Source organism: Anabas testudineus, chromosome 9 (genome assembly GCF_900324465.2).
Source record: "Anabas testudineus chromosome 9, fAnaTes1.2, whole genome shotgun sequence".
In the NCBI taxonomy this organism is placed as follows: Eukaryota; Metazoa; Chordata; class Actinopteri; order Anabantiformes; family Anabantidae; genus Anabas; species Anabas testudineus.
Window position 1 is genome coordinate 12687297 of NC_046618.1, and position 27821 is coordinate 12715117.

The following is a 27821-nucleotide window of genomic DNA, read 5'->3' on the forward strand; positions in this document are numbered from 1 at the left end:
GCTCTCTGCTGGTGCAGTGCCAGCAGAGAGAGTACTGATTGGGAAAGCCATATGGCAGGTAACAAACCAAGGGCAGGCTTCATGTCCACACTGTGCCATGGTGCAGGCATCCTGCCACCTCATCTAAAGGGCTCCTCTGATTTGGCTCTGTATTCTAGGGAAGTATGTAGACCAGAGACCAAGTATTACAGACACTTCACCATCACCAGCTCAGTGGTGTGAACAGGAGTTCAGAGTAGTCTCATAGCTATAGTGAATTTCTCTGTCACACCAACAGGGAACTGACATTGTGCTTGGGCTGACTGACATTCACTGCTGCTTCATACAGTGGCACTGTGGCACACAACACACCAGAGTGCAGGCAAAGCAAGAACTTTGTTCTCAGTTGGTAGTTAATAGGAGATTATCTAGTGTGCAGAACAATTACATAACTGCCACTATCTTTTTACAGTGGTGGAGAGCTGTGCGATGAGTCTGATGAAATGTGCTGCATTTCTTAATTGGAATTTTAAAAATAGCTCAGACTCAAATCCCTTTTAGTAAAGCATTTGAATCAGTATCTGACCACCAATAATCCAACAATATAGGTAAACTGTCACAGAGAACCAGTCTATGCAGAGAACACAGACAACCCTCACCTCTGATTAAAAACCTCTGCAGACAGTTCTACAAAGAGAAAAACCGACTGTGTGTAATGTCCAAAATACTGCATTTACTGTGTGGCACAATACCTTCACCACTGTCAGCAGAATGAATGGACAGTCTGAAGATGAAGATAACGAGGAAGCTAAAGTATGTTTGGTCTTTTGACTGATGAAGCTGAGGGAAATTTAGCCAGTTCTCTTCTGCCATCTAGTGGTGTCACAATGCACAAGACATTTAAAGGTTCTCAGTGATACTGTCTCACCTCTGTGTCATATGGTTGATGTGTTGATGTGTGACTGTATTTTCTTGTCAGTAGTTGTTTATCTACTGTTTATCAAAAAGAAAAGCTGGTGTCAAATTCCCTGACTGAATGCAAGTGTCACAGGTAAGCTGAAAAGCTTTATGACTCAGTCTTGTTTATTCTTTGAGAAAGGTCATTGATTATGATCGTTGATTATTAATTTGTTAATTTTTTTAATCTTCAAGGTCTGTTGTATATATCTGACATCTCTCTCATCACATTTTCTCTATTTTTTGTTTCATTGCTTCTAATTTTATTCTACTTGTATGTGCAAATGACTAAAGCAACTTAAAGTAATGATGTAAAACGTTTTCTGATCAATCATGGGCAGTTTTATATGTGTTCGAGAGCCAGTGTTAATGATAAATCACTGTCAAAAATTGCAAAATGCATTTTCACAACCTTTTCCCAAAGCCTATCAGATTTTCCAGTATTGTCTTTCCTTCCAGACAGATACACATTAGCTAACGCTACGTAACTTCAGATGTCTACAACCACATAAAGGCACCAACCATACAGATGTCTTAGAAACCATATGTGCCTGTAACCACTTTTCTAAACCTAACTTTGGCAATGAATAAATGTAATACTGATTCAACATTCTGCATTCATATGTAAATTCAATGTTGACCCCAATGAAGAAAAAAGGTAAGATGTTATAAAAGAGAGAGAGGAAGCAGGTGACCAACCAAAACCAAAACCTGATTACATTGTCCCCCTGTAGTCAAAACTTATTGGTATTAATTTGTCACACAATCCACAATATCCACTATTAAAGAAGGATCATGAGGAGTAGGCAGAGGTGACAAGGAAACAATATCAAATAAGTTCTAAGTATAACCAGCTTTATACTTAAAGGTGTAAAACACAGCAGCACCTATTATCAACTATTTGATTCAGTTTGTTTACATTAAAGCCAAATACAAGAAATCAAACAGAATACTGTGGACTGGTGAAGTAATTACTGAGTATTTTTTACAAGGTGTAAATGGAGGCAAATCACACTCCTCGTGACACCCAGCGACTCCTCACTTTGTCCCAATCTGTTGCTTTAGATGTGCAGCCCGCCTCCTTCCACCTGTCCCCTATTCTTCCTTTCAAATCAGGCGTCCCTGCCAATCAATCAGATTGCCATGACAACATTTTGCATCACCACTGCCACCACCCACGCCTATAAACAAAAACAAAACATACACACATACACAAAAACGAAGCTAAATACCGACAGCTCAGGATTGATGAAGGGGAGTCCTGTCAAAGGCCAAAGATTAGATTAGGACTGAAACACACACACACACACACACAGCTCAGAGGCAGCAGGTGCTTTTGGTTAAACATTAATTACATGATCTCTGATTTCTCTAATTGATATGGTAATGACTATGTAATTAATGCAAAACCAGAAATACCAGCAGCTCTCTTAATGAATGGATTTATTTGATTAGATATCCTCCTGCATATTTATGCTCGCTGCAGAGGACAGTGAGACATATAAAACAGTTGTTTGTGCTTGGCATCACTCTGCTGCTAGCATGCCACAGCTACCACGCTGTGACCACGTTTAACATACAGTTCCGTACATATACATGAATAAAGCTGCTTGGAACAAATCATGGAAAAACTGCAGATACTGTGCATTTGCTGCTTCTTGCAAACCTTCACAGGTAGGTGGCGCTATGGGGCTGTCTTACACACACAGGAGCCACAGTTTGCATAAATAATGATGACAACCTCCAAAAGACACACACACACACACAAGCAGCTACACAGCTGTAACTTCATCACTGGCAAAGGGTCAACAGTGACAACTAAACGTGACCCAACTGCAATTACTCTCTCCCTCTGCAGCACACACAAGGGCAGATATTTGGGGAGACACTCCACGTGAGAAGTCACCTTCTGGGGATGAGAAATCATCTCTCCTCTTACATCGAAACATCCCCCCAGCTTGCTAACTTTAATATATGTCTCCATATGTCTTCTCTCCTTCTCTTGTGAAATATATGTGGGGTTGTGGGGTTGAAAGCACATGTGGGCCATGACCACATGTGAAGAGCAGAGATCTTAGGCCTCTCCATCTTCTCACTTTGCCAACACCACACCACCCACATACTGCTCTGACAGCTGATCTGGACACCCCTGTACCTCAGTCTTCATGTAGCCGAAGACAGAAATATAGACGCAAGTATGGCTGCATAAACAGAATTAAAGTGTTTATCTGCCACATTTGTAAGATAGATTTTTATTAGAATATATTTTATTGCAGTTTGTCTAAAAGATCGATGGCACATCAGCCTCCTCTCATGACAAGAATCGTGGAAATATGAACTTAAGGACAAATGCTTTATTCCACCACCTCAGGGAAGAAACAAGGCCTTCCCAGCTGTCCAGGCTGTTCCAGAAACGTGGTTAGATTTTAGCTGAATTATCAAATCGAGACACTTTAATGATTTGAATCATTGTTTAGCTGATTTTTGCTGTTTACTTTCTGTGTAGCCGTTTTAGAGCTATTCAACGCCAAAAGGAGTCTAACTTGTACAAAATATTTATCAGAAACACCGAGTGAAACTTCCCACACGCATGGATTTGGATAAATTGCGCACTAATCCGATTTGGGGACGCGCACATTTCAGGAAGTGCTGGCTCGCAGAGACAGACAGGAGAAGAGCTGATATCATTAATGAACGGTGGAGCGCTAGGTGCTTAACTAACTTACCTCTGAATAATGTGTTTCTTACGGGGCCACTCGGGCCACACTTGATGGATGGCCTTACAGAAGCCGGGTCAATTAGCCAGGGTGGATTTCCCTCCGTGCAGGCTGCAGAAAGCAGTGGCAGAGCTCCCACCTCTGTCACACGGCCTGGCTGTAATTAATCACCAGTGTGGGGCCTTCTCACCTCACACCGCAGCGCGTACAAACAGCCAATATGTGCGTTTGGACCAAATTACATCTCCACTCCTCTAATCTGGCTAATTGTCAATATTATACCCAGAGGAGGAAAAGGATCGTGACACAGTCTTCCATACCAACAAAGAGATCTATCTTACAGTGTAGTCAGGCTGCATACTGTTCATTTTACAAGGGGGGGTGTTTGGCAAATCTGCTAATGAGACAGACGTGACAAATAGATAAAAAGGTGAAACCATAAAATGCAGGTAAGGCAAGTTGTAATCGTACAATAGGCTTCCCCTAATTGTCTTTTTATTTAGTTTTTATGTTAAACATCTTCAGCTGGTTAGTTGGCTGAAAGCACAAATATAAACAGAATAGCCCCCTCATCCAGGGTTTGGATGTTGTTATCACCAGGAAGTAATCTAGTCATTTTAAATCAGGATGAACTCTAAACTAACTTTGTTTTCTTCTTTTGTTTGTAACTTAATAATGTTTTCTAGTGTTTTTTTTTTCTTCAGTTATCTTTATTGGTGTGCTATAATACACCAAAACATTAAACATTCGTACTTTTACCTTTGGCATGGGCAACACATGGCATAACTTAGCAGGTGTGATAAAGTTCTTCTTGGGACATCAGGAAAAGTATGTGAGCTTCATGGAGAACATATAATGACTTTTGAAATATAACGTCTCTCAGAGGTGTTATTCTCATCGCACCTCTCACCCCATGACGCTGTTACTGTGCATCTCTCTCTCTCTCTCTCTCCCGCACACACAAACGCCCAGGTACGCAGAGCACAGATTGAGTAACGGGGACAGAGATGTCACTCTGTGTTCACAGAACGTACTCCTGTCGTCTGGACAAAAGCAGCAGATGAGGTTTGCGTCTGGGGGCAGGGAGCTATGTGTTGCTGCTGCTGCTGCTGCTGCTGTGCTGTGTGTGTGCGTGTCCATGCACATGGTGTGTTGTTCTTATGCATATGTGCATGCATGCATGTCTGAGTGAGTGAGTGTGTGTGTGTGTGTGTGTGTGCACCTATATGTGAATGTTCATGTGTGTGTTTGTGTGTGTATTTTGTTGGGGGGGGTGGTCTCATGGGGCGGCTCTGTGTCTGTCCCATCTGCCACCCCACTCTACTGACACCCAAGGGAATGGCAGAAGGGTTGGGGGATTCATTTTGGAAAAAGGAATCAGGGTCCAGTGGTCTAATGGGCAACAATGCAGGTTTTACTAAGGCAAAGGACACCGACTGGGTATGTGGAAGCCAATCTACCAATCTATTTGACAAAACAGTGGGCTGCCCCTGTCAAGCGCTGTCTCAGTCTGCCTAATAAGGCACGTACACCCCTAAAATTATGCCTCAAATAAGAAAGGGGTGAACTGTATTTTACACACACACAGACGTTACATACACCTGGGGCTAATGTTAGCCTAATGCATGTCCATGCTGTGGCCGGAGGGCTAATTGGGTATATAAACACAAACATATCCCTTGAGAGAGAAGAGGGGAAGGGTGCATTTTGTGCTATATGCTCCCTCTATTGTACAGAAGACAATACTGTATCTTAAATATGGAGGCATATCAGTACTTTAGCAGTTCTGATAATGAATGATGACATGGGTTTTGCTCTCATATGCCCAGCAGCTAGATGCTCTTTTGTAGCTGTGCACGCAGTGTGATGTGGAACAACTTAGTGGCAGGTGGCATCTCATCCTGTCTTTATCCAAACTGTGATCAGAAGACGGTAAATGGCGCTGCTGCAGCCACAACAACAAAACAGTCATGTGTAAGAGGAGCATATGGCTCCTGCACCACTGGGCAGAAGGAGCACTCAGCAAGATGAATGCTGAGGTGCCAACAACAAAGCTGACTTTAACTTGTCAAATTAACAGCATATCAAGAGAGAGAGGAGGAGGAAGAGGCAGCAGCAGCCTGAGCTTTTTTGACAAGTGCTTCTTGATGGTGACAAAGACAACACAGACAGAAACAGTGACTTGCAATTGAGGTCATATTACAGGCAGTGTCAGATGTTTGAAGTCTGTGTCTCTCACTGTCACTGAGCAGAGCTGTCGATGTTCTGTTTGCCCATACATGTATCACAAAAACACACACTCACACACAGAGACATACATCCACTGGGTGCTACCCTGCCCCCTCACTGCTTTGAGCGCTATGTTAATGGAACAGTTGCTGTTTCCTGGCATAACATTAATTACCCGATCAAAACAGAGTGAGTAATTAACTGCCCTTCTTTACCAGTGCTAATTACATTAGCAGAGAAGGGCCATTTTGTGCAGCGAAAAAAGAGGCGAGAAAGAACGATGGGATGAAGTGGTACCAAACAAAGAATAGAAAACAAGGCAGTGGTGAGGCACATGCCAACACGTGTGTGTGTGTGTGTGTGTGTGTGTGTGTATATGTGTGTATGTGTATCTGTGTGTGTGTGTGTGTGTTGTAAGAGAGAGAAAAAGACAGAGAGGAGGAGGCCACGTTGGAGGGAGACTCATGTGGTTCTCACTCAGGCCCCAAGAGGCTTGGTCCTCAGAGAAAAGCAGGCTTATTGGAGAGGAGAAAGATGGAGGGGGTGTTGTTTATCTTGACATGCTCTACTCAGTCTTTAACGCTCGCATCACAATTAAGATGCTGCGGCTCATCAGCTATGTATACAAAACAGTGTAGCAAGCTGCACAAGCGCACAGGTGATGAGCACAGTCAAAATTAGATCCAGCACAATCTTGGTATGTGGAGTATTATAAGAAAATCCTAATGTCCAGGAAACTGTTAAATACTTTGTGAAAATACGTACCGTGCCGCTACATGTGGAAAGAAACTTCACAGTTTAATCCAATATAAGAACCACAATAACTTAAAACATTGTTTTCTTTTTCTTATGTGTTTTTATTTGGAGCACAAAATATAATTACACCTTGAGATATACAAATCACATTTGCACCATTTTTTGTACCGTTTCAAAGAAAGATGGCTTCAGAAAACATAATATAAAATTGCTAATAATTTTTCAATAAATAAAATTAACCAAACTCTAAAAGAACAAATTTTAACTACTCTTTGTGTTCTTTATTTTCATGTCCTGAGAATGAAGTTCTTGTTGTGATGACAAAAATAAACAAAGAAGTGTGGCATGACATTGATTAATGAACACCTAATACACCCTGTTCTTTCCCATTGAGCAGTTGTGCTTTCATTTGCTGTACTGCATAGTGACTAGAGACCTGTAGTGGGTTGAAAAATGTCAAATGATTTAAAAGTTATAGTCATATTAATTCAAACTTGCTATTTGGAATGAAATAATTTCAGGGCATCGGTGAGACAAAGCATGCAATATGAGGAAAATTAAAAAGGATAAGGCTAACTAACATTTTTCCTTTACACAAAGACAATAACCTTATTTAACTGTGGGCATAACATTAAGAAGTTATGCAAAAACCTGCAAACTGGGGACATTTCAATGTTTTTTGGTAAAGTTTCTCCACCAAAAAAAAAATCAATTCCCACTGATCATTTAGCAAATTAATTCGCAATTGTTGCAATAACTTCATTTCAGTAACAGCTGCAAAAAGGGCCACTTTATAAAAACATGTTTATATTATTCCCTAGACTAACTATAATAAGTTAAATTGCTTGTTCTTAAATAAATCAATATATGAATTCCTTTAGTAATAACCCTTGAGACAAAGAGTTTTCCCTTGTAAAACCATAGACATCAGAACAAAAAATAAAGAGTCTATTTTTCTGGAATGTTAATTGTCTTCAAAAGTCAACTACAAAAAAACCTCTCGCTAACTCACAGACAGTGTACACACATGTCATTTAAGGTGTCCGCACACAGACAAAATAGCGTCCTTTGTTTTTAGAGCTGCAACGTTATATCAGAGTTGTCCGTCATCCAACGCTCTCACAATGCATCGTGCACATCTCTGACTACGTTTTGGGCAGGTGTTGAAAATATTGAATACTGCATGTGATACTGGGCCAGAGATCAGTGCAGATGCTGTTGAAGCTAGATGTGAAATTAGGACCAGTTTTCCTCAGATCCTTCATTACCCACACAGCAGTGTATGTTCAGTCTGGTGCTGTTAGCAAAGGAGCATGGTCTGTCTATAGGTGTACCGGAGTAATCTCCTCCACCAATGGAGCAGATGGCTGTTCTTTGGACATTTTCATAGTCCGTCCTGTACATCCACCTGGATGAAAAAGGGACTAAGTAATCGCAGGACGCTCAGGGAGAAAAGATTTACATGGTCACTAGTGATCACATTTCCATTCTCCCTGCCCTCTCAGTGCCAAAAAGAGGGGCTAAGTGAAGCAGTGATCTGGGGTAGATTAGGATTGGTGCTTTGCTACATCGGGGGAACAACCAGGCCCGTCATCGCTGGAGAGAAAAAAATATACAAAATCTATGATTCTAATCAATCAGGTCTTGCATTATTGTACATCCAGCTTTCTGTCTTGTTCAGTCATAGCTTTCGAGTGGTTAGTATTAGGGGTTAGACTGCATTCGTAAGTTCAGAGAGGGGGGTCAGATAATGAGTTGGGTGGCTACCTCTGAAGCTGTTCCCCCCTGAGGCAGGGCAGGCAGGAGAGGGAGAGCCCTGGGGCCTGAGGACAGGAGCAAAAGCACTCTTCTGTTTAGCGGCAGACGGGAAGGAGGAGAAGGGCAGTAGAGATGAGGAGGAGCTGGAGCTCCCTGGTATAGTGGGACTGGAGGGCATTACTGTGGAACAGAGAGCAGCAGTCAGTCTCGAGTCAGATTAGGCACTGGCAAAATAATTAACACATTAATTTATTGCCAAGTCCTTAAGATCTTACTGTAGGGGGAGCTTGTTGGGGAGGCACTGCTAAAACCAGGAGAACCAGGAACTCCCAGGCTGGTCATGGGAACTGTCCCATACCCTCCAGTCATCCCGCCGCTGCCGCCATAGCTTGATTGCTGAGGAGTGGAGGCTGACGGGTATCCTCTTGGAGACAAACTGCTTGAGTTTCTAATGTAACCTGGAGGGAAATAAAAATATTGGGTGAGATCTGAAATTCATTAGAGATTGAAGCAGGGCCACTGAAAAATGTATGGCTTGATCTTCTAACCTTGGCTGCTCTGTCCTGGCTCCCCAATGCTAACGCCGAGCTGAGAGGGGTAAGAGCCCAGGCCCATGACACTGCCATGGGCTGGTGAGCTGGGCAGCGCCTGCAACTGACTGTGAGGACGGGGAACACTGTAGAGTGCCTCGGCAATGTCAGCTGCACGTTTTAGGAGCATGTCCTATGAAAACAAGAGTCAGCAATTGGTCAGTCTCACAGATCCAGAAAGAAAAGCTCCTAAGATGTTACCAGTATTAACTCACATATAATTAATTAAAAGGTGCACCCAGTAAGCAGGAAGTCATGCATACTATCACTGTACTACTGACAATTTTCTTTCTTATGCTGATGCATTCAAGGATTTACTGTAAACACCAACATCTGAGAACTGAACATGTGTAAAACACACTGTTGTGTTGAAGCTTTTTCAGACACGTTTACACTGGAAAGTTTTTCAGAAGCGTACACTATGAATACGTAATCGGCAACAATGTGCACTGGTTTAGTCTTTTAAATATCTCCGTGTTCTGTGTAAACAATGTCTTTTTTTATACACCTGGGATGCTGTATTAAACATTGCTGTGTTTACCTGATTACTGTGAGGATTTCCATACAGAGCCTCCACAAGATCGGCTGCCCTTTTCAGGAGGATTTCCTGCAAACAACAGAATTCATTTTATTCTCCTACATTTGTTGCTACAACGTCTGAATAATGTTGTTGCATGCAAAGTTTCTGCAAAATGATCATGAGCATAGAAAGGTCATTTATTATTTGAGTCTCTTACCTTGGCTAGTTTTTCTGGGTCCCCAGGATGTCGAGGAATGACCTTCTGAAGACGCTGGAAACCATAATCTATAGTTGGCTCGTTAAGGGCTAAAAAAAATGTAAAAGAAACGTATCAAACCTGAATCACAGTTCATCAAATGATCATATTTAAACTCTTTAAGCTGATTATTATAGCTAAGGAGAACTCAGTACCTGTGTATATGAAGCGCCCAGGTGCTCCTTTGCAGAACTGTTTAGATTTATAAGACAGTGTGACCTCCACAACCCCAGGGATGTGTCGAGGAGGTGTCTGGACGCGTATAGCGTGTGGTGTGATCAGCTGAGGATACAGGACAGAAATCACATCAGAACAAAACCAAAAACAGCAGAAAAATATTCCTCTGAGTCATTCAAACAATATATACATTATTTCAAATATACTTTTGACTCTACAGTCATTAGTGAGATGTTATAAAGACAATTCCTACCTCACTCCACACCAGCATGCTGCCAAACACGACCTGCAACCCGTCAAAGAAATTCTCCCCAATGACAATGACCATGGCCCCACCGGTGGTCCAGCCCTCACTGGGACTTATGGCTTTGATACACGGGGTAGCTAGACAGGTGAGCAAAGCAAGATTAGCACTTAAGTACAGTTCATAGTAAATTTACTCAGTTACTTTCCACCAGGTAGATGTTATTGGATGACACACTTCTATTACATTTTGTTTTACATGCTTGAAGATGTGCATTTAAGACAAAACATTAGTACCACCTATGTTTTATGTGAGGACCAGAGTTTAATTAATGCATTAATTACCTCAGTTAATGGCATATGTTTGATATATCACGGTGATTATGAATGGACACTAGGCAACTCAAGCAACTCAAGTAGCTGCTGGAGTGCTTTGAATAAATATATTCTGTGTTTCTAGTGTGAATGATGAAGTAGATATGTAAGGAAATTTAAAAAAAGATAAATGGTGTGTGTCATTTTAGCGTTGTAGTGTCTGTGTCTTACCGTATTCCATGGTATTCTCGACAGACTCGCCTGGCTCCAGCCTGCGGGCCCTCCGACCATGTTTTGAGTTGTTGTGGACGAACATGTTGTCAGACACTGCTAAGACGTGGCCGTCTACACTCACAGTGCTGGACAAGACCACCTGAAAGAGATGACAAGAGCCAAGAGGAAGATACATGAGTATGGATGCATGACTTGGACAGCACGCTGCGAGTCTCAGTCTCTGGTTACAATAGCAAAATCCCCGAGCAACAATTTGTTTCGGCATACAGGTGATAGTAATATTTCTTAATAGGTAATGTGACATCTCGGGGATCTTCATAATATGTTTGCATTCTAGTGATGACACTGCTCGTACACCCCTCCACTCCTCCATCAGGTCTCCATATGGCCTCACTGCCTCTTGCCTAACTTTTTGATTCATGCAGCATGCAGCAGGCACATCGTTGTCTCCTCCTGATCCTTCAATGACACCAAGCATATGGACTAAATCTCCAATTTTAGCCGGCTGTTAAAGTAGTGCATGATATATAGTGGCCCTAATTTGATTTTCTGGCCACAGCATGTGTGTGTCCCTTCCCACATCTGTCTCACGTAGATGACACACATATAATTAATGGAAGGGTACATGTAGGTTTTCCTCTTTAGATATTTATAGGGTCTATAGTTTATACAATTTTGAGTCTGGGTTTGCGTGTATATTTAAATGGACAGGATTTTGACAGTTTAACAGGCAAAGGAATCAATCGAGAAAAAGTCAGATTTATCTGATTTCTATTTAATTCAAATAGTAAATTAATTAGCATTTTTAAATATACTTTTTTTAAAAATCATACTGCAAAAATAAAACCATGCACTACCTTTTGAAATAAACACATGGCAGTAATTTTGCAGGTGAAAGAACATAAGAAAGAAAAGGAGGAAAAGCATATGTGCAATAGGTGGTGGACGGGGAGGGGAACCTAAAGGAAAATAACTGTAAATTATCGATCAAGCAGCAGACTCCTGTCCAGCTCCAATCACCTTTTAACCCAGAGATGAGAGTCTTGGAGCGCCTGTGTGCTCATAACTTCTCAGCATGTGTCACATCGCAGGAGTTAAAGCAAACAAGGTAGAAGACAGAGAGAGCACGAAGAAGAGGAAAGGACAGAGAGTTTGAGAGGGAGAAAGAAAATGCCAGACAAGGGCTGCTGGTGCTGAAAGACGGCAGAGGAAGTGAGGCGGGAGTGTCCCTTGTGACCACTTCCTGGGTCACGGAGCATGACCTTCTCCATCTGGAGCCAATCAGTCAATTCTTGACAACTTCCTGAAACACCTCAACCTATTTCCTGCACTCCAGCACCCCAAAAACCAAGTCTCCCACATATCTAGCTTCTTTCGTTTGTCTTTCCAGCTGTCTGAATCCTTATTGATTTTTAACTTTCACCCTTAACTCCCTCCTCTATGTCTGCCAATGGAAAAACTTTTGTTACAGCTTGTAAAATAAACTTTAGAATGGACAAACATTAACTATTAAATTATTCTACTTGGATGAAAGGACATAAAGGGAGTATTTTTTGCATGACTATAACATATTTTCTCAAAACTAACTTGGTTCCCATATTCAGTCCCACCTCTCGTCTTTCGACTCACACACAAGCACACGTAGGCATTTTCTTGCTATTTTTTTGTACCTGAAATCTCCTCATATCCCTCGGGTTTCCTGCTGTCTTCAGACAATTCTGGTTGCATTTTAGGAAAAACTTCAAGAAAAACCTGCAAAGGTAAAAAGGACACATGTTTATACATCATCAACTGAGAAATCACATGAAAGAATCATGTATATAATTGTTTGCAGCTAGCAGTCAAAGGAGACTAATTATTTTTCAGAGACAGGCCACGTGGATGGTGTGTGCATGTTTGTGAACATCAGCATGATTACAGCTCTGACATCAATCCCAGCTGTTTAGCATAGCATTAAAGTCTGTGTTGTTACACTTTAAATCAAGTGATGAGAATATGAAGCACAGTCCGGTGAAAGACACTGCTGTGTTTCAAAGTAAACTGAAGACAGTGATGTATGCCAGAGGACTCAGGGGACTGTGGTATCCCGCAATGCTGTATTTGAACCCCCACATGGGAATGGAGAGGGAAACGAAGTAGAGACAACTACAGAGAAAGTGAAATGAGGAGGTGGAAAGAGGAAGGTAGTGACAGAGGCACAGGCGCTGGTATGGACATGAATTTTGTTTTCAAGTATATGTGTCTCATTATGTATGTGAGCTTACTTTTGAGTGTGACTGTGGAGACAGAGAGAAGGAGACAGAGAGAGGGGTGCTGATAGCCTCTGCTACACCAAAGAAAACCTGAGAGAAAGGTGGAATAAATAGCAGAGAGAAAGACTACGGAGAGAGACTCCAAATCCCAGGTGTACACAGTTCGGCAACATAGCTCGCTGCCATGGCAACGCAGCTCTGCCGCAATCCCAAAGTCCCCATGCTGAGAGGCAAAGACACCGATGGGAAAGAGAAGGCAACAACAAGAACACATTCCATCACTGAAATACAGCGAGAAGGGAGGAGAGACACTTGGCAAGGTGAGATGCAGGAAAGTGTATAAAGAGGGCAGGTGCAGGCGAGACTGAGAAGATCCATAACGTTCGCGGAGAAAAGAAATTAGGCAGAAACAATGTGTTAAAACAAAAAAAAAAAAGAAAAACAAGCCCTTGAGCCAGATGTCCACTTCTTTTCACAGGGAACACAACTCTGTCTTCCCTGTGAAAAATACATCCATTAATGTTCCAGTTAAACAAACAACAACAGCGCAGAAGAAAAATGCTGCAGAGGGAGGCAGCGGTTTTAGGCTATACAGTATGGGTAGCTTCAATCCCACCCACACTGTGCTCTCTGCAAATATAAGTCATCTTAATAGAGAGCAGTTGTTTGGAGAGGAACTTCATATTGGCCCCACAGCCCTGAACCCTCCCATCGAATACTAATCTCTCCTTCATTCTGTCAACTTTTACTCGCTATTCTTCCATCACTCGCTCCAGCTTCCTCCCTTGCGAACAGGACCTGGCTTGCAACTGGCTCTCAGTTCCACCAGGGTGTCCAATATTTCTTGTTTCATCGGAGGACAATCAATATTGTTGTTGGCAGAGGGTGGTTATAATTTATCAGCTCGGACCTCCAACCTCAAAGCTGCACTAGACCTCAGTTTAGGGTGGAAACATGTAACAGGAACATCTGCAACTCCCCCACTTCCTCCTTCCATCTCTTTACTCATCGATGTCTGACTGTGTCACCTTTTCTTACATCTGCCTGCTGGATACAATGACAGAACTTTAAGTGTTGTTTAAGTGTTTTATTTTACTGCCTCCTTTGTGGATCATACATTATGTGATTGATTCTTGCATTTGGGCTGATCTTACAGGCTATAATAATCATATGTAAGAGCGTAAATCATAACACATTTCTGGTTTAATACCACAACCATGTCCTTGGACGGGTTAAAGTTCATCTGACCAGCAGTCATCACTCATTTGACTGACTGACGTGCTAAATCTATGTGATGCCACTTGCAGATTGCTAAATTACAACCCTAATTGAGAGATTGTCTACAACCATCTCAGGCTTTGTGCATTTTCTGAGGGTTCTTGACCTTGTTTGTTGACTTCTTCTCATCATTGTCTGTTTGTATGACACCAGATGCCTCAAACACACACACACACACACACACACACACACACACATGTTCACATGCATGCATGCACACTCTAATACACTGACACCCCCACCTTTGCCTCCCTCCCAAAAACCCATTGAGTCAACTTTTCACCCCCCTCAGTTCGGACGCACACAGCTGCAAATGCTGAAATTAAAGCGAGACATTGACGCATATATTAGCATGCATTAGCCGCTTCCCCCTGCCCACTTAACATGCAAATCTCCCAGTCCCGTCGCCTCGCACCTTCTGCCACACATTCATTTGCTGAATTATAATTAGACTAATCTTGCATAATTAATAAGAAGTTGAGGACCCTCTGTTTTTTATCCCCCTCTCTATTGTGGTTGCAAAAGTTTAATATTGCTGTTGTTTGTTTTTGTTTTGCTAATGTAATACACCCACACACCTCCCCATCTTCAGGGAAGAGATGTGGAGAACATGCAAAGAATTGGAGGTGATCTTCATGTCACAGAGAAAATTCACAGAAATGCTATTTTTAAAGAACTCCATTAGCTTTAACATGTTAATGTTTAATGTGTACTTTATATCATCATCATTATATTATCATATATATTTACAGAATGCACCATCAAGCAGGTGTCAAATGGTGAGCGTTGATTAAAACACTGTCACGTGCGTAGCGTAGAGCAAATCAATCTAAACTGCATGTTTCAGGTTTGAAAATGCCATTTATGTCTATAGTAAGAGGGAATTTTGTTCTGAAATAGTAACAAGGACATTTTGTAAAGCATTATTCTCCTATTAGAGAAAAAATATTCCATGTCATTAGACGTCTTATAATTATGATACCATCATTTGTTTTGCTGTTGTTCCATTACTAACTTTAAGTAATTTTCAGGCGGTCAGCAATGGAAACCAAGTTTTATCTTCTGCAACATCTACCCTCTGAAGACACACTTAAAACAGGAAACACAAACAAACGTAGACCTAAGCCTTAAACCTTGGGATCATTTTCCATGGTGGCACCACAGGGAGTCCGTTTTTTCTTTTCTGTCTTCACTTCTGAATCTCTGTCAAGACCTCCAATACCTTTTGACTGCATCTGCTGCAGTTCCCAAGACTAAACACAGACCACTGCAAGAGGTGGCCATCCCAATGGTGACAACGGGCTGAACTAAAATTAGTCTGAACAACCCACAAGTCATGCCACAAATAATAATAATAATAATAATAATAATAATAATAATAATAATTATTATTATTATTATTATTATTATTATTATTATTATTATTATTATTATTATTATTATTATTATTATTATTATTATTATTATTATTATTATTATTATTATTATTATAAGGATGCATGCAGGTTTTTTTTACATTTTTTAAAACTGGATGCTCAGCTTCACATTTCTCAGTCCACGAAGCATCTGTTACACATAGGTGCTACTCATTATGCTTTACATATGGACTTAATCATGTAATGAGCACCCAAGTAGCACGGGACCTCTAACAAAAATTTTCATAGGCATTCATCAGTACTAATCACTGTTGACATAAACTGCCTTTTCACACAGACACAAAACACGTCGCCCTATGTGCTCATTGTAAATGAAGGTTTACTGGTGGCAGCGGCTCTTGTGTTTTCAGGTTAGTCAGCAGTAGAGCTATAATCCTACTTTTGGGTTAATGCCCCAAAAATGATACATTTATGCTTTGATGCAAGAGCACATGAGGAGAGAATTCAAGGAAATTAATGAAAAGCAGGAAATTTTTATCGCTTTTGTTCAGCAGACTGACTGAGAGTGAAAAGATGGAGACAGAAAAAATAGTTGATTTTTGTTATCCTTGTCATACATGTAAACCCTAATCCACTCCATAATGCGTAATAGATATAGGGTGTAGAAAGTACAAAGAGATTGCACAGAGACTGAGAAGAGACAGAGGAAGAGAGGGAGACTGTTGACGTCCTGTATTCTGGGCCATCACTCATCAGACATCCCCTCCATCACCCCACCACCACCCTGAAAAAACAAAACAGTGTCCTGACATCACGGTGGAGGGTAGCCGAGGGGAGGGCAGGGGGGAGAGGAAAATTAGGAAACCAGATGTGAAGCATTAAAACATACTGACATGCTGAGGGCCTTCCTCTGCCACACTCACATACTGAGAGCACTAACTCATACAGCAGGCCCAGATACACACATGTATGCATGCCTATGTAACACATAGGCTGTACAAACCACACACACACATGCATGAGTTCACAGAAAAATACACAAAGATAAATACTGACATGCAACCATGTGTGCACAATCAATTCTGCTTCAAAAACAAATGTTTAGAAGTCACATGCAAGTGCTAGCTGATTTTTAATAAAGCATGTAAGTAATAGGCCACATACATGCTGTAGCTCATGCCTGTGGGCTAGGATTTTGATAAACCAGTGTTGACCTAAGAATGTTTCACGCCAAGGCACATATCAACAGATGGGTTGTCATACATCAGTGTATGGATATGCATCCAATTAGTACATGTACCCAGGCGGAGGAATGGCTGGGCTGGAGGGATGGAGGTGTTTTGTTTTCCTCTGTAGGGAGAGCTCTGTTTGGGGGATGGAGCAGGGAGGTAAGGGTAGTAATAAATACCCCTGGACCCAGGTCCCCTGGCAGACTGGAAGCTAGACTGGTCACCAGGGTTAACACCCGGGGCACATGACCTTTGACACTGCTAATGGGGCACAGAAAACCCTCCACGAACTGATACCCCCTCTGTCGCATACCACCACAGGACCTTTCACACCAGTCTTCTCAGTCCAGCACCTCACCCCCAAACCAAACGTCACAAAGTGAAAATGTTCCACGGCAGCATTTTCTCCCATTTTATAATGAATTAATACAATTTTGTCGTCAATCAAAAAAGCAGCTGGAGTTTTTGAGTGATAGCTTGTTGATTTGTGAAAGATCACAAGATCTAATCACAGTTAGCAAATGACGCTGATGTCTAATGGCCTCCAGCAAAAGCCGTACCCATGTATAAGCAGAAGCCCTACATTCAAACTTCTACTTCTACTTCTACTAAATTAATACAGTAATGCAGCACAATAGATTAAAAAGCACTATTTTGCTCTGAAATGGAAGATTAGAAATACTCATATTGAGATAATTATAAAATAGCAGAATTGACCTGTAAACTAATAAAAGTTGGAACTGAATGCTGGGTCAGATTCATATCAAATAATTTAAATTGTAATTTTATCTACTTTAAAATAGACTATATTCAGAAAATGATGTCTGTTAGATTCTGTGTGCACAAAATCTATTATCTCAAGATTGGTATCTTTTGTTTTCTATCAAAAAGTTAAAATATCCTATTTTATCAATCAGTAGTGAGACAATCAGTAAGTAAATCATATCCAGGTTGTCTCAGGCAGATTTCAAGCACGTGAACTCTTTCTCTTGTTATAAATCGGCCTGTTGAATTGGCTGTGCCCCGTTTGGTCCCTTCTGCTTTGCCTCCCAGGCTGGCTTCACCCCTGCAACCTCAGCCCAGGCCTACCCCGCCTCTAAACTTGAGAACTGTGACAAAGCCAAACATTTAAACCACTAGTGCTGATTTATAGAGCTTGGTAGTGCTGTAAAACTCTTCAGGTTTGCCACTGCAGAAGTGACTGAGGCAGGCCGGAGATGAGAGGGAAAGAGGTGCTGGAAGGAAGAAAGTAGAATGATGGAAAGGGTACACAAGAGGCACTTGAGTGTTTCAGCGAGGTTTCTCCTGGGTGCTAAAGTGTTTTACTGCCTAACCTCTCTCTAAGTGCTAAATGTGGATTTCAACTATTTTAGATGAATTAATGTTTCCGTCTCCCAAGCTTAGCCAAAGCATAGATTGCATACAAAGCATGGCCACCTGGGAGTGCAGCCAGCCTGCCAAATAGATGGATATGGATAGATATTCAGAGTCTAGAGAACATGAATTCACAACCAGAACAGGGAATAGAAGTCCCATCAGCGGCCTGACCTCTCCCAGTATGCTTGCTGTGTCCTGAGGGACGAGAATTCAAAATATACTCTCATAACTGTCAGATGCAGACGTGGAGCACCCTCTCCAGCTGAATAGATTTCAAACACGCCAGAAGGTCATCGGAAAAACAACACTAATCTTGCTTTTTCAATAGCTTTTCAATCAATCAGTAATCAGATTTACCAATAACAAGCACATATCAAAGCTCGACCTGAACCTTTCTCAGAGAAGAACAATGAATCTGGGATGGAAGCCACTGAGAGAGAGAGGAGAGGAAAGAGAAGCAACAACAGAAGGAGAAGAGATGTCTTCTTAATTAGCCAGTAATGATAAGATCTGACAAACAACATCTGTTTCCAGAAAGAGAGAGGAGAGGGGGGAACTAAAGAGGGAGAGGGAAGGATAGGGCGGGAGAGGAGGATAGGAAGGAGGATGAGAAAAAGAGAGAGAGAGAAGTGGCTGAGAAACCTGTGAAGCCTAGACAACAGGGACCTGCTTGTAAAAAAGTAAAGGGGGAGTGGAGGGGCTGTGTAAGGGAGGGAACGCTGTGTAGCGTGACACAATAGAAGAACGGAGGATGAGAAGTATAACAGAAGTGAGAGAAAGACAGACAGGGGAGAGAAATCTGACAGGGTTGAGGGAGTCGAAGAGCCAGGACGAATATGACAGACAGGGGGAAGAAAACAGATCAAAATGAGAGAAAAGGAGGGAGATAGACAGACGCTGAGAAGGTGAGCTGGGTAATTGTGCTGGAAGGAGAGAAGAGGAACGTGCGAAGAGATGGGAATGGAATCGCTCAGGGGTCCAGGGTGTTGTAATTTACTGTCCGTGGCTAATACACAGCAAATGTGAGGAGCCAAGAACTGGGAAAGGAGAACGGGAGCTGGGTTGTTGGGAGGGCTGGAGTGAGGGCATGCAGACTGTTGGGTCTCTCAGCATGCATGCTGGGAGCCTGTCAGCAGTCACATCACCCCCTGCCCTCAGCCCTGACAGATTCATCAGGACCATTACACACACACTCACAGACTGATACACACACGCACATGCACACATCAAAAAAAATTACAGTGACATTGCAATTGTCAAAATGCTGTTCCTCTTTTCCCTTTGGCTGATGTGCTCCTTCATGACAAGAAAAACACAACATCTGTTGCATAAATGATTCAGGCAGCAAAAGACAATTTCAACAAAGGTTTCTGCTTCTTTCTTCAAGTTGCACTGCAACTCACGGCACACATCAATTCTCCTTAACATACTCTTCTGTTTGCATACTGTGTGCAGCTATAATGAAATTAAGCTATTCCATATCCTAGCCAGGTTGCTTTATTTGTGAACTACAGGCAGAGTAACCTCAAGTATGAGCAAATAGAGATTCTTAATCAAATATTATTCAAGAATTGCTGCTGATATGTAAACATTAGCGTTAGGAAATGTTTTCAAGAAGTGAAATGTGGGAAGATTTAGAGAAATCTAACTCCTGGGAGAAATGCTCCATAGGATTTCCAGATTCCAGATAAACAGACAAACAAACAAACACTGTGGCTTGCGGGGCCAGCCCAGCACCAGGGGGCATTGTTAAGTCATTAGTGAAATTTAAGACCTTAACAGCAGAGGATGACCAAACCCAGCTCCACCCACAGAGACAGCATCCAGCCAAAGAAAACAGCCCTTGTTCCTAAATACCACTGCTAACTGGCCTCTGACTCCACACCCTCCCACACACACACACACACACACACACACACATAAATACAAGATTCTGATTCTGATTACACCGATAATAAATCCCCTCACAAAATAAATGGCAAAAGCAGGACTTTCACATGAAAAATAAACCCACAGGCAAGAAAACCCAAACACTCACACATAACCACTCCCCACTCACTTGCTTATGATGTGGAGTACCTCTTAATCACACTAATCTGCCCCCTTCTGATCTTCTGAGTGCCCCTACTTAATCTCTACACTGCTCAACCAAAGGTGAACCTTATTAGTGGCCAGACAAATGGGAAGGTTTGCCCCAGCTACTCTTGGAGTACAAGGCCTTTCAGAGTGCCATTGAGCTGCAACTCACAACTTGTATTTTCCCCCATCCTCTCAGCATCCCACCCACTCTTAAGCCCCCCCGCTGTTCCTCCACATTAGCCCACTGGTAGTCCATTCCCATTTCCTGTCAAAACATTTCTGTGCAGTTCTCTGTTTCCGACCTCCCCCTCTGTAGGTTCTCAAAGAAAACAAACCAGGCCTACTCCTTGTGTCAGGGTTCAAGCCACGACAGCCAACACTGGCCAAAGCAGAGCAAAGGTGACCAAACACAAACTCGGCTCATAACCTACCACTCATTATACACTTCCTGTGCACACTGGAGTCCAGCGCTGTCCCACTTCACATGAGACCACATCTCAGAATGCTTGAGCCTACACCAAAGGTCTCTGAACTCATTTTCACAAGTATAACTCTGAGTGAGGCTTTCACTGTTTGAAGCAGTACCTGTCAGAGAATTTGATATTCTGGACACTGCATCAGCTCTCCCTGTCTATCTCTGTGTCATTCTCCCTCTTGTATTGCCCCAAGGGAAGCGCCATCCCTACGGTCCTGTGCCAGCTGCTCAGTGGTCCAGCCTGTGTGCTGCTCTGCAGTGTGAGGCGGTGTGCACTGGAGCCTCAGGGCCCTGTCGCCACGCTGCCTAGCCCCCTGTCTGAGGGGCTCGTTGACAGGGGGTCTGAAGGGACTGGACAATGCTAGTCCACCAGGGAAAGACCTGTGACAGTAGACTGTGGGGACCAGTGTGTCTGTCTGTTGTGCATGTAGGTATGTGTGACACACAGATAATTTATGCACACATACAACAATCTCTGCATCAGTGTGTTGTAGATGCTGATCAGTAGTTTCAAAACTGGGTTGGCAGTTTAGCGAATTCATGCAGTAAATATAAAAATTAGTTTACTTGTATCAATATAACATTTTTAAAAGTTTCTGACTGACTTGAAGAGAGTTATTTCTTTAATCATGCTTGGTGTGCAGGCTATATTAAACTGATTACCATAGTAACATGTTTCATTCTCTTGTAAGACTTTATGACAACTGGTCCAACTTATGCACAATAAACTAAAGTGCACATAGGTGTCAGGAAGTGGATGCTGACTCAGTATGCGGCAGAATAAATCTTTATATCCACCTCATCCATTATGGCATTGCATTGAGACCGATCAGAATTCATTATTGTCTTGTCAGTTTATTTGGGGTAAATTAAAATGACACGTTGTTAGGACATGAAACATATTATTCTTATCTACATAAAAACCTGGAGTCGGACACTTTGGAGGCTGAATTAGAAACTATGGTTTCTCCATGAATGCTTATGCATCCTGTCATAAATCTTTGTCAGGCATCTAATTCACAGTCTTTCTACTACAGCATACAGCAGCATCCAGAGAGGGGATAGATCACAAACTATAAAAAAAACAATGAAACCTACAAACATCGATCTTTGAGGAATTTGATTTCCAATAAAATGGAAACATAGCTTTTGTAGCGTAACAGTCTAACTCATCCCACTGATTAAACACGCTGACCATGACTAGCAGCACCAGTGCATAGTGTGCAGCGTACAGAAGGCAGGTCTGTATCTGTTTGCAATAACTTTGCCAACATCATCTGTGGCTCCTTCTGCAGTCAAAGGCTTAAAATGAGGAAAAATGCACCTCCTCCACATCCTCTGTAAGTTGGATGATAAAGGAGAGGAGTGATCTGCAATTCATATTGTCAGAGATCATTTTCCAACTAGTTACCTCTGATGTCTCACTTCCAGTTGTTACTGATCTTTTTTTTCAAGAATGAAATATACTAAAATATAGTATAAATTCAAGCTATTTGACCTGATATTTAACTGTCTAACTGTCTTGGCAAGAAGATTGTTATCGATGACAATAGAAAAGCTTAATTGAATTGAGCTTTCGAAATTGTGTAATTCAGAAAACATTTAGAAACCATTTTAAAACACATAAACCAAAAGGTAATGGCAGTACAGCATGCTAGAATAAACATACATAAACTATAAACTGTAGTAAAGGAGAAGCCTATAGTGGGAGTATGAGAACAATCCTCTAAAATGACATTGTTGTCTCACACATAAAACTCTCAAGTGTATATATGATGACCTAACAGGGCGACTTGGCGGCAGAACTTAAGTATGCATCTGGGAAAGGAGAGGAATTCGACCCCTGACATGATCCAAAAAATGTTGCTGCATTTATTCTTTGGCTGATAGTTTAATGTTCTTTTCCCAAAGACTCACAGTTTCTATTTTCTTTTTGGTTGACACTGAAGAATGAGGAGGCTGGTGTTCCCCACCATTAGCAGTAAGGAGGGATTAAAAAAAAAACACTGACTGCCCTGCTGTAAGAACAGGTACGCAGCAGAGAAAAATGCCATTCAGCAAAGGGGGGAAGTGACTCGCATCATCACATATTGTTATTCCAAAAAAAATCAGTTTAAGATGTACAGGCACAAGCAGATGGATGGACCAACATTGAAACAGATGGTCTCATTGCGTCTTTGAGACACCATAGTAGCTGAGAGCTGACATTTAAATACAGCAACAAATGATTTCTAAATAGTTCATTGTCAAACTGTCTAAATAGTTTAAATCATGATGGCTATAAAAAAAACAACAACACAGAATTAACATCTGATTAAGGAACAACTAAAAACTGTAATAATAAACATTTAACTGGTCAATTTTGTAATTGAGCTGAAACTGAGGCAATCTGCTATACAGTGATTAGCCTCTGAAAAAAAGCACCGCCCTGAATAGTTGAAAACAAACCTATGGTACATGCACATAACTGGAACCACGACTACAAACAGATCAATACAACCCACAACCTAAGATTAAGAGTAATGGATTCCTCTTGGAGCTGAGCATCACAAGTCAAGCCATTGCCCAGGACAACTAATCATTGTTTAAACAGGAGAAGGATGAACTCACAAAGCAAAATCAACTGTTTCCAATAAAAAATAAGAAGAACTGCGTTATTTTTGCATTCCATCGCATTTTTATCGTCATTATTGAACAATTAAAGTCGGATCTTCACAAGTATGTGTGTCCCTATGAGTTCTTTTTGCGTCTGGGGGAGGGAAGAGCCATATTGACAACATTGGAAAATTCCCATTGATTATTCTTCTTTTCTCTGAGCACCGGCTTGTTAAAAAAGACCCCTCTTGGAAACACGATCAATTAGTGAGATAGTGCTTGCCATTGATCACCCTGCTCCACCTCACAAGGTTCTTGCCTTACGATGGATCCTTCTTCAGCGCACTCCTTATGACCATCTATTGATCTCAGCTTCTTAGCCAAATATAAAAGCACGCACTCACAGTGACAGCTGACCCCTCCCACCCAAACCACAAAGTCTAATACTAATACTGACATCTGCTTGTCTCCATTGTAAACCTGTGGTTCACTCATAAATACAGAGGCCAGCTTTGGCCCAGAACCAATATAATTTCTCAAAGGTCAGAGGTCAGCATGGCAATAATGCCACTATTAGCATTTCTGCCTCAGTTAATACAGAGAACGTCTCAGAGCAAAGCTCTGCACATTGCAAACAGGAAGGATTGATCAAAAACAAGCATATTTTTTTGGATTGATTGACTGAGTTGATTATTTTGTTGATTATTGATTAAACTCAGAGATGCAAATTTTCACTTATAACAAGCTGGTACAATTTTTTTTAATTAATCCCAAAATCAATTCATTATTACATTTTCTGAGTAAATTTTCTGACATTTAACTAACCAATCAATCCACTAAGTTTTTAAAAATAATTGCCACATAGTTTAAAAATCCTGTGTCCAAATATAACAGAACGCAGAATTTAATTTAAAATGTATGATTAAAAAAAGTAGTAAAAACATTCGGAGCAGGAGTTTGAAGAGTTAGTGAAGATTTATGGTGATGAGTCAGAGGAATCAATCAATCGTTTAACCAATGAGTGAACAAGTCAGTCCATCAGTCAAAGTTAAGTGACATTCTCCAAATAGAGAAGTCACATCACGACATTAGTGAGTATCGCAGTTCACCAATGTTAAGATTAGACTATTGTAAAACTATTAGACACAGCAGGCAGCAGGGCATTAGATAATTTTCTCCCATATGCAATGTAAGAGTCATCTCTTTGTCAACGACTGCCCTTGGCCTCTTCATCCCTTGGTCCCTCCACCCTCTATCCCTTTACCCCTCCCTAAGGATCAGCTGTGATCTCCTCTCTCCCTTTTCACTCAAATCAGGATTAGGAAGAAGGAGAGGTGGAGGAGGGTATACAGCAGCAGGAGAAGGGGGAGAAAAAACTGAAACAATATGGAAAGGAGATTAGAAAAGAGGGGGTTTGGGCCGTTTGGGGAATTGCAAACTCCCTTGTGCTTGGGTAGGTGTCCTAATGACACCGCCTAATTATGGCAAAATTAGACAGGCCAAAGGGGGAGCTGTGGTGGAGGAGATGGTAACGTGAAGGAAAAAGAAGCAAGGGAATTAAGCGGTAGGAAGAGAAGAAGTAAGTGCACAGTAGGCACATGTGAGGACGAGGGAAAAGAGCAAGAAGGCTGTGCATGAAGTCATTTACAAGCCAAGGTGGAGAAGAAGGGAGCGAGAAAAGGAGTAAAGGAGGAAGAAAAAGGGTAAAAAGCAGTGGCTTTGCGACAGGAGTGAGGGGGCCCCAGCACACTGCATGTTAATTGGAGAACAGGTGTTAGGGCTGTGAGCAGGAGGCTGATTACTAGAGCCACAGAAACACACCATCTCCTCCACACATAAACAGACACTGCTCTCACACGTAGGCTCCACACAACACACACAGGCATACATACACCCATGAATAATTTAAGACCCAAGCAGTGACTAGGGAAAAAGGTCAGCGTAGGGGTCACAGAGACTCATAGACAATCGCACATACATCCATAATAAACGATAATCTCTCACACACATATACACACAAATAAATACATCTGTTTGTATGCACAAAAACAGCAAATGCATGCTCAGAACATACACACGCACATCTGGTCCTGTCAAGCGCTGTACTTTGTTTTTCCAGTGTGTGGTGCACATATATGCACTTCAACGAGAAAGTGTACGCAGGGTGGGATAAGAGGGCGTAGGGCCATGCTAAATTCCACTGGCTTATCAGAAATTAGCTGGCTGCTAATAGGATGCTCCCCAAGGAGAGGATTTTGCAGGCCAGTCAAGTGGGAGAAGCCCCTATCAGGATGGGATATGCCCAGTGAGATTAGAGATTACAGTAGGTCAATGATTCAGTTTAAATCAGTCCTCACAGCTGCACATCAGCCGGCACACACACACACACACACACACACACACACAGACATATAGATTGCTCTTTCCTCACCACCATGTTGCAGAGTTTTAACCATGTTTGAAGGAAGTTACAAAAAGGGTGAGAAAGGGGTTATTGGAAGAGTAATGTGCAGCAGCAAATGAGAAAAGCAGCTGCTCCAAGGTATTCTGGGAAAATTCAAAAGACAACAACCAGATTTTTCCGTTATATGAAAACTATCTTCAGCAGAGATCCTTTGAGACACACTGTCAACAGTCAGCCAGCTTGAACTGAAGAGGGGGAAGAAAAGGGTCCTAGACGTATATGAAGTGAGTGTTATCTAGAAAGACAATGGTAAGGAAGAGAGAAGAAAGGAGAGAGGAGGGATGGAAGGAGGGAGAGGTGATGAAAGTTGTGTCTATGACATCACAGTGAAAGTATTTCACATGCGGTCTGCTTATGAGCATTCATCAAACTGGTTAATGCCAGGCAGATAGTGCGAGACCGTCTGAATCCTTCAGACGTGAAGACCGTCACACACGCTGATTACGGCGGTGGTCATCTGCCTTAAAGCATGATAACTGGCTGTCAGGGTGAACATTTACTACATGTGTGAGCCTGTCTGGTGGTATGAAAGACCTGCATGCTTCTGATAAAAGGAAATCTACACTTTAGGGAGGTTTCAGGTGCAACATCGGCTGTTGAACATAATGAGTGACCAAACTGAAACAGATCCCAGCAGGCTGAAGATAGATCAACAGAAACAAACAGAGAGATGAAGACAGAGAAACACATGTGAAACAGACATCGACACAGGGGCTCTGTACTGTATGTTACAGCCAGTGTAAACTCATATGGTGAGCTGCTCACTCCCGTCAACACTTGCTGTAAACCACTATGTAGTAAATATAATTCTTTATGAGATGTGATGCATGTATGAACAACTCCATATTTACATGAGAAACGGACACACAAATATTCACACTGCAGTAAAAATGTATATGGCCCATGTCCATGCATGTAAATATATATTATAGTAATGTACTCATCCTGTGATTTGTTTCCCATTGCTGTCACTACTTGTATGTTTGTTAATTTTAATGGCTGATTGGTGAGATCTCTGCTCAAGTATCGTTACACTAAACTGTGATTTTTCTTTGTCACTGAATGTGTGTGAATGTGTAGGTGCAAATACACAAGGGGCAAAGTGAGCATTCAATGTGAAGAGATGCTTGTTTGGGATAGTGTTGATCTCATTACCTGTCAATGATGACTGGGTCAGAGGGTGTCTCATTTCGGTTGCCACAACTTTTCTTCTCACAACAGCGGCTGAGTGGACAGTTAAGGAGACAGAAAACAGAAAAAAAGTCAATGTAGGAAAAAAAAACAAATTAAACAGGGGGAGCTATTATTTGTCTGGCCCATCCCTATCCACAGGCCCAGACTACTCTGCCCCGCAATCGGCCAAGATCCAAGAGCACACAAAGAAGGCATGAGAGGGGAGGGGAAGAATAGACAAAAGAATAAAAGAGAGGAAGAAAAGGTACAACAACACACCCTACAAACAGTGAGAGACCATTCAAAAGTGAAAAGCCAGCCAGGCAATCTGTCACATTGATTTCAAAATCAAACTCAACCCCCACGCAGCCTCATTGCACACACACCGGCCCACGACATCCTACCATTCGTCAGCAGTCCTGTCCGAGGAGCCTGCTGGCTACCGCCCCCCTCCCCAAAGTCCCCTTCACTGCATAACAAAAGTGCCCCCACCCCTTACCATCTGCCACCCCTACACCTCGCCTCACCCCTCTCGTGTCCCAGCTTGGCCCTGCCCTGCCCCCCTCCGCCCCCCTGTCAGACAGCCTCACTCCCCAGCTGTGACGCTTGCCCTCTGCTTCTTCAGCTCTGTTATTAGCCAGCTGTGAGTCACATTTGGGCATCTGCTGGCTACACAATGGCAAAGCCCACTCCGTCTTAGTCCCTCTCTCCATGTCCTAGCCCCCTATCCTTCCCACTGCTGCCCTGGGAATCCTGGGTCACTCGGACATCCAGACCACTCACTTCAGCTTT

At 42.1% G+C, this 27821-nt stretch overlaps 1 protein-coding gene across 4 annotated transcripts in view; it reads right to left on the reverse strand.

Annotated features, from left to right (window-relative positions):
• Positions 1-6797: 6797 nt before the first annotated feature.
• ebf2 (EBF transcription factor 2) overlaps positions 6798-27821 on the reverse strand; it is a 28327-nt gene continuing 7303 nt past the window's right edge. For 2 of the 4 annotated variants that reach the window (XM_026343425.1, XM_026343424.1), the window contains exons 6-16: positions 27012-27080; positions 12402-12483; positions 10729-10870; positions 10193-10323; positions 9918-10044; positions 9724-9812; positions 9528-9593; positions 8945-9119; positions 8672-8854; positions 8406-8576; positions 6798-8234 (exon numbers count right to left, since the gene is read on the reverse strand). In XM_026343425.1, coding sequence (XP_026199210.1) covers positions 8203-8234; positions 8406-8576; positions 8672-8854; positions 8945-9119; positions 9528-9593; positions 9724-9812; positions 9918-10044; positions 10193-10323; positions 10729-10870; positions 12402-12483; positions 27012-27080 — 1267 coding nt within the window. In that variant the 3' untranslated portion in view covers positions 6798-8202. Of the gene's footprint in view, positions 8577-8671; positions 8855-8944; positions 9120-9527; positions 9594-9723; positions 9813-9917; positions 10045-10192; positions 10324-10728; positions 10871-12401; positions 12484-27011; positions 27081-27821 lie in introns of all 4 variants that reach the window. The other 2 variants (XM_026343423.1, XM_026343422.1) reach the window with 1 other exon arrangement.